This window comes from Tetrao urogallus (assembly GCF_951394365.1).
Source record: "Tetrao urogallus genome assembly, chromosome: 4".
Classification (NCBI taxonomy): Eukaryota; Metazoa; Chordata; class Aves; order Galliformes; family Phasianidae; genus Tetrao; species Tetrao urogallus.
This window is the reverse complement of record NC_136817.1, coordinates 58,283,727-58,297,349: the sequence shown is the minus strand read 5'-3', so window position 1 is coordinate 58,297,349 and position 13,623 is coordinate 58,283,727. Positions and strand designations below refer to the sequence as shown.

The 13,623-nt window shown below is 36.5% G+C and overlaps 1 protein-coding gene across 1 annotated transcript in view; it reads right to left on the bottom strand.

Annotated features, from left to right (window-relative positions):
* Positions 1-11,413, bottom strand: part of CLNK (cytokine dependent hematopoietic cell linker) — a gene marked incomplete at both ends in the record, with an annotated part of 33,697 nt that extends 22,284 nt beyond the window's left edge. The window contains 6 exons of the mRNA XM_079534901.1: positions 1,177-1,222; positions 1,524-1,597; positions 3,739-3,901; positions 6,108-6,148; positions 10,348-10,397; positions 11,358-11,413. Coding sequence (XP_079391027.1) covers positions 1,177-1,222; positions 1,524-1,597; positions 3,739-3,901; positions 6,108-6,148; positions 10,348-10,397; positions 11,358-11,413 — 430 coding nt within the window. The remainder of the gene's footprint in view (positions 1-1,176; positions 1,223-1,523; positions 1,598-3,738; positions 3,902-6,107; positions 6,149-10,347; positions 10,398-11,357) is intronic.
* Between the last annotated feature and the right edge of the window lie 2,210 nt (positions 11,414-13,623).

Below are 13,623 nucleotides of genomic sequence, written 5' to 3'. Positions count from 1 at the left end.
AGCCATAATTCTCTTTCAAGGTGAATTGAACATCTAATTCTTCAGTTGTTGACATTGTGAGATATTGCTATATCTTAAGTATACCAAAAATGTAGAAAAATGTATAGAAATAAAGTGTTTAGAAATATACTTTTAATAGAAACTTATTCTTGATTAAAATTGTAAAGAATTAAAGAATAGTTGCAGACCTCATTAAATTCCTAAGACTCAGACAGCAGCCAGTATGCAATTCAATCTCAAGAAACAAAACAGAACAAACAAAAAATGAAAGGCATATTTACAATTCAAAAATGTAGAAATTTGAAGCTAATTTAAAGTTAATGGCAAAGGAGCGGAGAAGCAAATTTACATCAGGTAATTCTATAGATTTAGTGTGTTCTGAACAGAAGAATATTGTTGGGTAGCTTTTGTAAATATGTTGGTCGCTCTGAAAGTAATGCCTTCTACTTATTTCCATGGAAATGACATCAGGTACATTGAGCTCAATTTGATAGAGCAAATTCTCTTCAAAATACTATTTTGCAACACACTATCGTTAGCTATGCATTTTTGCTAGCGATGAACAGGAGCCTGCATGCCGTGCACCATCAGAGGTGACCTGCTCCTGCTGTTGCCACTGTTGAAACGCACCACCCACCTCCTCACTGTGCTCACGTTCGCTGTTTGGTCTCCGTAAATATTCAGCAAGCATTGAGGAATGTCAATGAGTGCCATTTTTGTCTGCATGGAAGAGTTCAGTGGCACATCTTTTCTTCATGTGCTCTTCAGATGCCATTTTGTTAGACTGCCCCTCTGCTGCCATCGGTCACACGACAACAAAATGTAATGGAATATTGGTGGGAAGGCTCAGCCTCTACTGCCATCCCGACAACATTTGCCTCTGATGCTGTGGGCTGTTATAATAAAACAGGAGGCATTATTTTTGGAGCAGCCCTTATACATTTCTATTGAGAAATTGAGGTTCTGGATTAAAGTATATCTACTTTTTTTAGACAATTACCTTAGTATTGAGTTGTTGAAATAGTGCTTGAAATTTAGCAGCAGGATTATTTGGGAAAGTGGCTGCTGTTCTGAAAACAGTTTTTTCTATCATCTGCAATGTCTACGTATGTATCAAAGCTAAATATGGAAGCTCTGTTTTCTGATTGAACAACTAGATAGACTTTTTAATTATACCTTCAACATTTGACACGTTCCTCGCCTCTAGAGCAGACGTATGTTTCTGTAAATAAAATCAAATGAAGGTGTGATGTTAGGCATCATACTTGAAACTGTAGCTGGTAAAAACAGTGCTATTCTTGACTGAGATGCTGCAAATAGTAGATCCGCTCTTGACCTCAGGCATCAACAAAAGAAGGTGAGCTGAGAGAATGTTGTTGCATAGCAAAACAGGATCCTACGTGACCTTTCAAAAATCAAATTGTTCATGGCTTAGACTTCAACTGGAGTGCATGTAGCTTTATGTTACATGTTACAGAATAGAGGAAATGCGTTTGCAGACAGAGCTTATAGTCTTTACTTACAGGCAAGTACTGAGTGGGCTGAGGTGGGTGACTGCTTGTGTGGGTAGTACCTGAAGTCTTCAGACAATGTTTATCTGTAAGAGGAAGAAAAAGCAATCTTGAGTAATTCTTTCTTTTGAAAGATGCTGTCTTTCAAGATGAAGAAATTTTAATGTTTACAACATGGTTTTGATGTCAGGCATTGCCGTTCTTATAGCATTTTCATTTTGCCTTTCTTTCCATATTACTTTAGTAGAGGCATTGATCACCTACCTCACAGTGGTAATAAATAAATAAATAAATAAACCTTTATTAGCTGGTACACAGTTAAGCTGTGAGCAGATCTGTGAATTTGCTCATTATCTTGAATGAATTGCTGGGGCTTAGTGTAAGGTGGAGGGGTTTGCCCTTCATAGAACTTTTAATTTTACTTTAGCTTCTAATAAATACTGCACTCATGGCCCACTAGAAGAAATACATGAAGTGTGAACTGGCATGTGTTCTCAAGTCATTAACTGTATCTCAAGGGCATTTTTATTTTTCTAGGTAAGATGGCAAAATGGGATGGTATATGAATTTTTGCCTTTTTCAAGTACATTTCAAAACCTTTCTTCACACCTGTATCATATCATACTTACTGGGCATAACATGAAGGTAAAAAAGCAGCATTTTGTTTAATTTGGTTTCTTTTTTTTTTTTTTTCCCCTCCCCTCAGGACAGTCTTGCAAAAACAATAAAGATGCTGTTTGTGGACTGAAAGTGTTTTCTACTAACCAAGATAAAAAGAGTATGAGTTACTTTAGATTTCCAAGTAAAATACCTAAAAGAGTCTTTGTATGTTACATAGAGTATCTGGTTCTTCAGAATGTCTGTGATCAAATAAAACGTCATGCTTGCTTGGCAGGAGAGACACCATGGCGTGAGGCTCATCCCCTGAGTTCTAGGTGTATTTACTCCTGTGATTCCCCCAAATGCAGGAGATTTGACTGCATAATATGTGGTACTGGGGAACTGTGGTTTGTCTGTTTGTTTGTTTAATTTTACCAGGGAGACCTTACAGCTCCCTGCAATTCCCTGAAAGGAGGTTGTAGTGAGGTGAGAGATGGCCTCTTCTCCAAGATGACTGCAACTGGATGAGAGGTAATGGCCTCAAGTTGCACCTGGGGAGATTTAAGTTGGATATTAGAGAATAAAACCTTTCAGAAAAGGTGGTGAGGCACTGAAACGAGCTGCCAGAGAGGTGGTGGAGTCACCGTCCCTGGGGGTGCTCAAGAAATGTGGAGATATGGCACTGAGCGGTGTGGTTAGTAGGACATGGTGGAGATGGGTTTGTAGTTGGACTAGATGATCTTAGAGGTCTTTCAACCTTAATGTTTCTGGGGTTTTATGATCAAATACACTCCTACAAAAAACAATGGAAAATCTTAATGGTATTTGATGTGAACTGGAGAGAACTTCCATATGTATATGTTGATCCTGTATGTTCAGATATTTTTGGCTTCTGCTTTCCATTCTTCCTCATCTAAAATTTTTCTCAATTTTAGAGTTATTTTAGATCTTTGTAATATGTTAATTCTGGACATAGGTATCTGGGATGATATTTAGCTTCTGTAGGCTGGATATTATTTGGTTATGTATATTTGGGCATTAAATTTGATTTCAGATTGCTTTAGTAACCCAACACGTGACTAATGCAACTATCTTGTAAGGTTAAGAATGCTTGAGAAATACATTCTAAGTACTTTCTTATTATTGATGTTACAAGTGTCAGAAAATGCCTTTGACAAGCCTGCTACATTTGTTCATCTGCAAATTATAATCTGAAGGAAACTTTCAAATGTTTCTAGTGTGTTTTCCATCTCAAAGTTTTCTAGGCTTAAGTAACAGTGTGCTTTCCTGTAGTGGTTGTGGGTTTGACCAGTCAGATTTTGAAGATTTAATATGAAATGAGATCATAGAATGAGATCATGAAGGCAATACCACAATGAAAAGAAATCAGAGATTATTAATTTAACATAATTTAATGGGAAAGAAGGGTAAGTTTTGAATATGCAGTTGAAGATAAAGCTCTTCTCTTGTCCCTTCCCATTAGTCTTTTATTTTTCAATTAAACTATATCATTAAAAAAAATATATATAGAAAAAGCAATAGAAAATCTGAATGGAAACACAAAAAATGTGTACTGTTCCTATTTATGTCTATGTGTGGCTCACTTCCAGCAGACAGAAAAAGTTACCTGCATATACGGAATCCTGTTGAGGTTTGGGAGGAAGGATTCTCAAATCTTGGACAGCCTCCAGAGTGGAAGAACTTACTGTCTCATAAACATCTTCATCCGCATCAGATAGTTTGGAGGATGATTTTAACTCATCCTGTCCCCTCTTTGTGAAATGTTTGTCCTACATAGAAGGGCGGGATATATACAGATAATGCAAACAAGTTTAAGTTCAAGATTAACTTAATATTTGGAAATACCTGAGGTCTGGAACCAGGTATTTTGGTACACAGGACATTTTCTGGTGGAAATTGATAGGTTGGAAAATAATTGAGAAAGTGTTTTGAGGATCTAAACTTTGAATTTGATTAATGAAATAGCCATTTTGTTATCTACAAGAATATATTAACTAGTTCATCGCATATTTCATGGTTTAAAATAAAAACATGAACTGTTTCTGAGAATTCGTACTAGAAAATTAACGATCCAAGAGACTCAAGATGTCTCTAGATGTGCCTATCCTCTTGTTCCAGAAAGAAAGAAAATTTCTTTCTGGTGTTCTGCGCTGCCCTTCGTGCTCACCATTTACATGCTGGGGCAATGCTGCTGGTTTCTATAAGGGGAAATGCACAGGCAGCACAGACTTGAGATTACTGTTGTGTGATCTCAACTGAAGGTACCCAAAGTTCAGTAAAGAATGTTTTACTACCAGAGACAGTGTAGGTGTATCCACCCACTGTGTGCTTGCAGCTTCCCTGTTCTTTGTTTTAATCTGCTCTTAAATATCGTGCTAATGGGGAATCAATATCTTCCCAAGGTGTTGTCTTCCACTAGCTACCTGTCCTTTCGGTTAATGCTTCTTCTCGAGTGCTACAAATTATACCAGTTTGTGTCACCCTCTAAAGGCACACACAAATAATTGATTATTAACCACTTTATTTCAACTTTTATTATACTCCATGTTTATAATTATATTTTCTTTTAGTCTCTTCACTCCTAGACTAAGCAAGAACAATTCCTTAAAGCCTTTTCTGAGCTCTCAGCCAACTTGAAGGATTTTGATCCTTCTATCTCCAGTATTACTTTTCCGTCAACTCTTCAAGGCTATGCACAGCTTCATGAAAACATCAGGGAGATGTCCAAGAATATACTGTTTTTGATGATACATTTCAGGGTAACGTTTGTCTTTCTATAACTGCAGATGTTAATTTAAAAAAAAATACCACTATACTCTGCACACACCCTGCATGACACATGGGTTTTGCAGGGTATTCTGCTGGGTAACTACTTCCAGTTCAGTAGCAGAACTCTAGGAAGTACAGTGAGGGTTGATATCTTTTTCAAACAATTGAAAATATTACAAATATTTATAGATTTTTACAGTTTGCTTGTGAAATTCTCTTCTGGGAAATGCCAAAGACCTAACAAAATTTAAGATACATCACATCTACTGCTTTCTTTTTTCCCAGCGTTGTATTTCTTCTAAAAAGAAAATTATGTTCGATGAATCATTGTCCCTGTTCACATTAGCAGTATTTTTTAAATAATTAGACATATTTTTTCATAAAATGCTTCCAAACTCCAATAGCCTCTCCAGGTATCCAGTACACCCTCAGGATCTGCTATAAAAATAATAATAATAATAATAAAAATTGAAGTTGCCCCTGTTTCTCCCTGTTGCTTTAGGAACATTTTAGAATGATCCCAAAGATAATCAATTAATGTCTCAGAAATTACTTCGCATTCTTTTTTAGATGCTTTAGTATAAGTCAATGCTGTCCTAGCAGTTCTTTTCCTGTACTGTTCTGTGCCATTACTGCCTTCTAGTTGGTATTAATTCCATGTAGTATCTGACTGTAATTAATTAACCTTTCTGAAGCAGCCAAAATATTGATTATATCAGTGTTCTTCACTCATCCTTTATTTGTTCAGCTTGCTCTTGAAGCAACAGATCTGTGCTCTCTTTTCCTCTTTCTCTAACTTGTAAGGTATTTGCAGTCTTTTCTTATACGTCTGAGATCTGAAACTCGAGCTTTTGCGCAGAAGTGGAAGGATGTTTAAAATATGTACTGTTATCTTTTCAGCTTTTATTTGCATTAGTTACTTATTAAACCTCGAGGCTTACGATTTTTGTGCTTGTTCATCTTGACTCCTGCTACTTTTGCATGACCTTACAATAAAGGAGTATTTCAGATACATACTGTAAACAGAGAATTAGGTCAATCCAATTAGCTCCCACTAATACAAAGTAAAAGTTGTTCTACGTACTTAAAAAAAAAAAAAATTCCCTTTATTAACACTGAGGACTATGTTTTCTGCTACCGGTGTTGTAGCTAGAACACACATTTAGGAGTGAAAGAGAGAAAAATTTAGGAGGAACGGATACTTACAGTACAATATGTATTAGCAGGAACCTTCCTTCTTTCATTTTCTATATGAAATAGAGAAAAAATGTCAGCAGATATCATTCTGTAGAAAAGGATACAATAACTAGTAGCTTACATGAAGGAGTAAAACTCTGTCATCAGCGCAGTATTTTAAAGATAAGTGGTTTAAACAAATGACAATCCACCCATGAGTTTGTTGACCTGTGCAGAGCATGAATAAGTAACTCTGTAGCTATTCACAACCATTAGCTTGTCTGAGCCCACTCACAGAAACCACTCGGGGGGCTCATGCTTGAGCTCCTCCTTGGTTTTTTGAGTTTTGCTGCCTGGTGCAGAACTGCATGGTTTGCTGCTGTTAAGCTCAGGGATCATGGTCTGGAAATCCCTGTTCTGCATAGAAAAATATCTTGTCCTTTTAATGGTACAAGAAAGTCTGACCTCCTGCTTTCAAGATGGAACTAGAAAAAGAGTTGTGCTGATGTCTTTGGTGTAATAGCACAGTATCTGCAGCTCTTGCCCAGGAGATCGGAGTCCTGGTTTCAGTTTGGGAAGCTTCAAATCCACAATTCCCAAAATCAAGAGCAACAGTATCAGGCTGCAAACTGTTGCAACTGGTAGCTGTTTGCCAATGGATGTTATGATATCAAGAAAAGCACACTGCAGATCCAAGGGGACGATGAATAAGAAAGTGCATTTGTTTGAGTTCTTAGTTTAGCCCTTAACTTGATTTACACTTTTAATCTGGGGACTGGTGAATGCAAAACAGCCACGGTATGTACGTACCCAGCAAGTGCCCTTGTCTGGACTGTTGAACAAACCCTTGCACAGCCTGTCTTTAGCCTCACAGATCTTGTATCTGTGGCTGCATAATAGTCCGGTTTCAAAAGCTGAGCATTAAAGTTCTTCTGTCAGTAGTAACTTATAACACGCTCCTTTTCTAGTTCAGTGCTGAAAGTAGATTGTCAGATTATCTTGTGCTGCCCTAGTAACCTGTCTTCCAACGATGTTCTCAAGGAAACCAGTCTACATACACAGCCTCTTTAAAATTATTGAAGTGTTTTTTTTTTAAGGTTTCAATAATGTATGAGCCTGTTATTGCAGAGTATTGTATGCCCCAGCAGATGGCATTCAATGTTCATTTATACAACACAGACAGTGTTTTAATCTCTTACACAGAGGGTCATGAATGAGAGGCAGAGTTATTCATGTGAATTAGTTGTCTGATTTTCTGTTTAGTTATGCTGATGTGGATCAGAAATAAGCCCAATTAAATCAATGGCACTGAGGAAAAGTGATGTAGATAAGAGGATAATTAGACGGGGCCAATATAACAATGAAAAGACAGTCACAGTCTTTAAATAGTTGTCCTTTTACTTCTGTTAATAAAAAATGTGATTCTATCTTCCACAGTGAACAACAGAATTGAAAAATAGTGGTAAACATTAAAGCTATTAAGCCACATGTTTCATGACTTAACTCTAAGAGGGGGCAGATGTGAGACTTCAGGATGATTTATTGATATTTAATGTCAGTTTACAAACTGATGTCCAGGTTAGTCTATAATCTATTCTATTACCTAGCAGTCACCACAGCTTGGAGGAACTGCTGCCCTCCCTCTCCTTTTCTTTTGAGAACGTGTGCTTTGCACAATGCCAGTGAAGGAAGAAGTAGAGCTGCTGGTATCCTGTGGATATTCCTTTTACATGAGATGAATTCCCAGATATTTACTTTGAGTTCGCTACAGAGTGCACACCAGATTGAATTTGCTCCTCCTGTAATTTAAGAATGTCATTTTGATAGTAAGAATGAATGTTTCATTTTGTCACCTATGCTAGAAATATTGGGCCATAGACATGCTAGAGATACTGCAATGCAAAATGCTGGCTAGGTAGTGAAACGCTATGAAAGAGACTCACCGCTTAGGAAGAGATGATTTCCGTTATTTACTATATATGCATTCTAAGTGGATGGGGCCCTGGGCAATCTGATCTAGTATTTGATCTAGTCGCTGGTAACCCTGCCTGTGGCAGGGGAGTTGGAACTTTATGATTCTTGAGGTTTGTTCCAATCCATGCCATTCTATGATTTTATCATTCTAGAACTTCAAATCCCCTGACTTCCTGTTGTATAGGTATGAAAGAGGACAGAATCACTGAATCATGGAATGGTTTGTGTTGCAAGGGGCCTTAAAGATTACCTAGTCAGATGCTACTTACTAGAGACTTTTCCAAATAGACCTTCTTGCCCAGAGCCCCATCCATACTGGCTTTGAATACCTCCAGGCATAGGGGATTGTTAGCTTCACTGGACAATTGGTTCCCTCATAATGAAGAATTTCTTCCTCTTTTCCAATCTAAATCTACATGCTTTCATTTCAAAGCTCCTGCCCCTTATTCTGTTATTACAGGTCCTTATAAGAAGTCTCTCTTCATTGTTCTTTAGGCTCCTTTAGTTATTAAAAAAACCCCTGGAAGGTCTCCCTGCAGCCTTCTTTTCTCTATCCTGAACAATTACTACTCTTTTAGCAGTTTTTCATATTTTTACCAGATAGTTTGCAATCAAGGGGATGTTCTCCATCAGTATTTTTTCAGCGAAATATGACAATTTACAGCTGGTGGGACTTTTCTCAAGCTATAGAAACTGAACACCTCCAGCTCAGTATTAAAATTTCTTATGCTACAGCCTCAGTAAAACTAATAGATAGAGTGTGTCAGTTGCAACAATAGTAAGGAGTTATATTTCTATGGCATATGTGTGGGTGTGCTTCTGCCAGCTGACAGAATGTCTGATGCAAAAGGACAAAAGAGAAGAAATGATTTTTTAATTAATTTGCAATGAAATAGAATTGCGTGTATTTTGTGTCAAACTTACTTTTTATTGGTGACCTAAAAAAAGGCTGTTCAAAAGGGTGACAGGTTAACAATTTCTGCTTGAAAAGCCAATATCAGACTTGCATCCCTTATTTAAATGAAAAAGCAGAAGGTAAATTGTTTCTGTAGACTTCGATGAGTCTATGAGTGCGCTGTGGGTTTTTTTCAGTCATTTTTGTGGTGTTTCAGCAAGTGACAGAAAGTGATAAAATGTTGTGGGTTATATTTCAATGAATCTCATGATTCTTACAGTGTCTCTTAGCCCTTCAGTAGAAAAAAAAATGTAGCTGAAAAATGGTAAGGAAGAATCTGCATAGGAGTTTTCAGTGTCAATATTTCTGGTCCGAAGTACAGTGTAAAAATGTCAGTATTTTCCTCTGACCTCTAGAGATGTTAGGTAAGACAAGCAAAACCTTCATAAATCATATGACTATGATTCCAGAACCAAGGAAGAGACTAGGCAGTCTTCTCTTCAGAGTCTGTGAAAAGCATGTGTAAAAAATGTCACTTTTGTGAGCTTTTGTGGTATGGCTAGTTATCTATCTATACAGAATAAAAGATATACTGCTAGATTGTTGAGTTATATTTTTCCAGAACTGCTATTTTTTTTTCAGCCTTAAATCTAAATCTTATGTATTATATTGCATCCATTTGAGAAAACTTCACATAACACAATAAACATAGTGTACCAAATAAATTTATCTGGATGGTTGTGCCCCCATTTAGTTAGATAATTTATGTACTTTGCATTAGACATCTCTAAGCTCAGCCAAAGTTGTGAAACACTGCCATTTTTCAAGTGCTCGAATAGGATCTGTGCTTAAGAAGTAAATGGGATTCAAATACATGCTTAGTGCTGACCATAACTGCCATGGAATGAGATTCAGAGCTCCTATGTCATTGTCCCATTGCTTTGGAACAGCAAAAAAACAGATTGTTTTAAAAGCGGTGTATCCTTTTAAATTCCCTCAATTGCATTCTAAAAATTATCAGCCAGTGTGAGGATTTTGGTTTCCAGCAGGATGACCACTTGTATTCAACTTGTTTCAATGTATAACATCACGAAACCAACATTTTTTGGAGCAGCCTGGAACTAAATGTCTTCTTACTTTCTTCACTAGCAGATATCCAAGAACTTAGCTTTCTTTTCCTTCTTTTCTTGCAACTTATTTTTGCTTTTTTTGGGGGGGGGTTGGGGGGGGGGGAAGAGAAGGGGGGGAGTTATTTGTTTGTTTTGTTTTGTTTTGTTTTTTTGTTTTATGATGTTAAATTATTTTGGCCCTTCTTAATTAGGAGCTATTATTGACTGAGTAATTATTATATCAAAAAGATATGCTTTAGTACTTCTTTTTTCAATACTAAAAGAATTTTACCTTTTGGATGTATTTCCAGATGCATTTCTGCAAACAAACTTGGGCAAGAACTAAGGACATAAAAAAAGATCCACTTAAATATTAGAAATTACCATTGATCTATGAAAATTTTCAGACAGTGTAACTTAGCTGAACAAGTGCAAGCTGCAAGTGCAATAATTTAAACTTGAAAAACAATTTGTTAGATACAGCAATTCAGCATTTTTGGCAATCTCTTACAGCCTCAAATTTGGATAAGTAGAACTCTACTGATACTACAAATATCAATTATAGACATGGATATTGCAACAATCTTATTAATGCTTTTACATCTTCAGAACATAATTTGAGGGATGATTTTACTTAGGGAAATAGGATCTAAATGTCTTTTAGCATGTGGCTGTGCCACTGCACATGGCTCCTTTCCCCTTTTGCCAACTCCCATGGGTATCACAATTTCCCCCAACCCTGTCATGATATTATTCCATCTTGCTTTAGGATGGAACTCAGCTAGTAGGAATATGTGGGATACGCTGAGTTCAGAAGAAACACGTTGACAGGTCTTGATTTAACCCTGTTGTCAAGGATGATAGTTCTCTCACTATCACCCTCTTTTGTTACTGGTCCTTGGCCCCATGTCAGCCTGACCAGCAGCATAAACAGATAATTGCAGTACTATAACTCAATATTCAGAAACAACAACTATTTCTCAGTGAATATGCAGCCAGGGTTTGCATTAGGATTGTATTAACACACTCTTGTTTTACCTAATTTCTGAAGGCCCTTGGAATTACCCAAAGTTTGTGAAACAACGAAGTTTCAAGTGCCCCACTATTCTAATTACAACAAAATTTCTGTTAGCAGCAGCTTTCGAACACAATGAAGCTGAGTGGTTTCCTGTTTAGTGAGCAGTCTGTAAACCACAGTAGATTCATTTGGTCTTTGCTGTTTGCTGCTTAGAGCATGGCCACATTAATAATAAAAATTCTATTGAAGTTACTTATTGGCACCTTAAACAGCAATTTGCTTACCTATTTTTTGGCAAAGTTTTCCTCCTCCCATTTGAATTTGTTGGGTGCTGTATCATTGTTTTCCTGTTAGTTCTGCCACAATTGAACAAAGCTTACTGTTAGCAAGCAGTAGTAAGTGGAAAAGAAATGTGAATTTAAAATGAAATTATCAATTCTGGGAAAAATGTATGTAAATGATTCCCATCTACACCCCAAACGTGATTTTCTTTCTTGTAGATATCAAAGTAACAAAGACCTGTTCTTTTGGCCCCCTCCTTCTGTTGCTCTTGAGTTTAACTTTGAAACCTAATTTACTCATTTAAAATAATATTGATCTGAAACAGAGGATTTCCACTTTTACCTCTTAACTACTGGAAACATCAATGTTAGCAGCAAAGGAAGATTATCTTGCCAAATAATACCCATAGATTGTCAAGATGGTCATGTTTTCTTGAACTCTTGGGCTTAGTCCCAAATTCATCTAAATTCATAGATTCTATACACAGTATTGCCAAATAAAGATTTTTTCCTTATATATATATGCTCAAAAATTCTTAAAATAGAAGTTCTTAATATGTGAATGCATGCACATTTTGTAATTCTCAGCGTAAAAATACTAATGGCCACAAATGCAAAGACAGAAATGCTAGAGGAGAAGACATGATTTTATTTAGTATAAGAAATAATTTTGAGCATTGGCTATAATTGAATTCTGAACTTTGTGTATTTCTTAGTTTGCCAGGCAAGACCTTTAGAAGCTTTATCCCTAGCCACCAGAAGTATAAATGGTTAAATTTTGCTGCTGAGTTATCTCTGTAGAACCAGAATCAGAAATACAATCAGTTAACTGATTTCTATCAGCTATATCCTCTTTGTAATTTATGTATAATCTTTTTTTTTCTTTTAAGAGAACCATTTCATTCTTTGCAAAATTCTTCCACGTTCGTTTTAATGAAGTGCGTATTGCAAATGCAAACCTCTACTGCATGTAAGCATCATGATTACAATGAACACAATTTTTGTGCAGCATTCCTCCCTAACTCTTCTGTGTGGTTAATTTTCTATTGCACCTGAAAAGTGACCTTCTGCAAGTTCTGCCTAGCCTACAGTGGGGGAACTATTTTGATCTGCTTCATATGGCTTTGCCTGTATGTGGGATGCAGCACTGAGGCTGAATACCTCTTTTGATGGCTGCATCTGTAGTCCTTCAGAACTGCAGACATTTTAAAAGTAACTAATAGCATAAAGTATAGGATTTATCAGCTCACTATGGGTTCAGAATGTAGTAAAATACCTACCTTGCCTAAAAAGATTTCAAAAAGTCCTCCACCACTTATTGCTTTAAGGTATTTCTAAGCAATATCTTAAAGTTTCTATGTCTACAGTGCCAAAACATTTTGCCTGCATCGCATTTTCTTCTTTCTCTTGTCAACACCACTGTTAACACTGTCACGGGCATGACATTTCTCCCTCCTTCTGCAAAAGGCAACGAGAAAGCTTCACCTCATGTAACTTAAGAGGCTATGTTTTAGAATTTTTTCCAATTATTAAACATTTCAGACCGATCAGATACCAAACCTAAATTGTCTCTAACAGTGCAGTTTAGCGGCACAGAGGGAGCAGCAAATCCTATTTAGCTCAAGGTTCAGTTTATGGTTCAGTATATGGCAAGAAGATATACTGAGGAGAAAATGTAGGCTGGGCTTCCCATTATGTGATTTTTCACTAATATTTAATGGCAGACAAACTGTTACGGAGCATGTAAAGAAATCCAAATAACATTTACATTAATGTAAATTGAATTCCTCTCAATGGATTCTGTTGCAATAAACTATGATTAATACATGATGAATTGATGTATAAATGTTTGTGTTTCCAAATTTCAGAATTTCCCAAAGTCATGAAATGCGTAGCTGTATTATGCCATCTGGAAGTTTATTTACTTCAGAGCATTTAAGGCGTTTATTACTAGGGTAAATTTTACTTGCCAGGAGTGAAAAATGGCTAAATCAATAAATGAATGGTAAAAAGAGGAGGAAAAAAAAAAAAAAAAAAGTCCTTTTCTTCCTGCTTTTATTCTCTCTTGTCTTCTGTTTTAATAGTGAAATAACAACAAAAGTAACTATCATGTTCAGGGTCTTTCCTCTGCCTGCAGTACTCTACATGAAGCAGCTCAGTGTTGCTTGATATTTTATTCCATAAATTATGTGTTCCAAACACTCTACCATACTTCTGTGTTAAACCCTTCTTCATGAGAGATTGTAAATACCATCATTTGGCCCAAAGT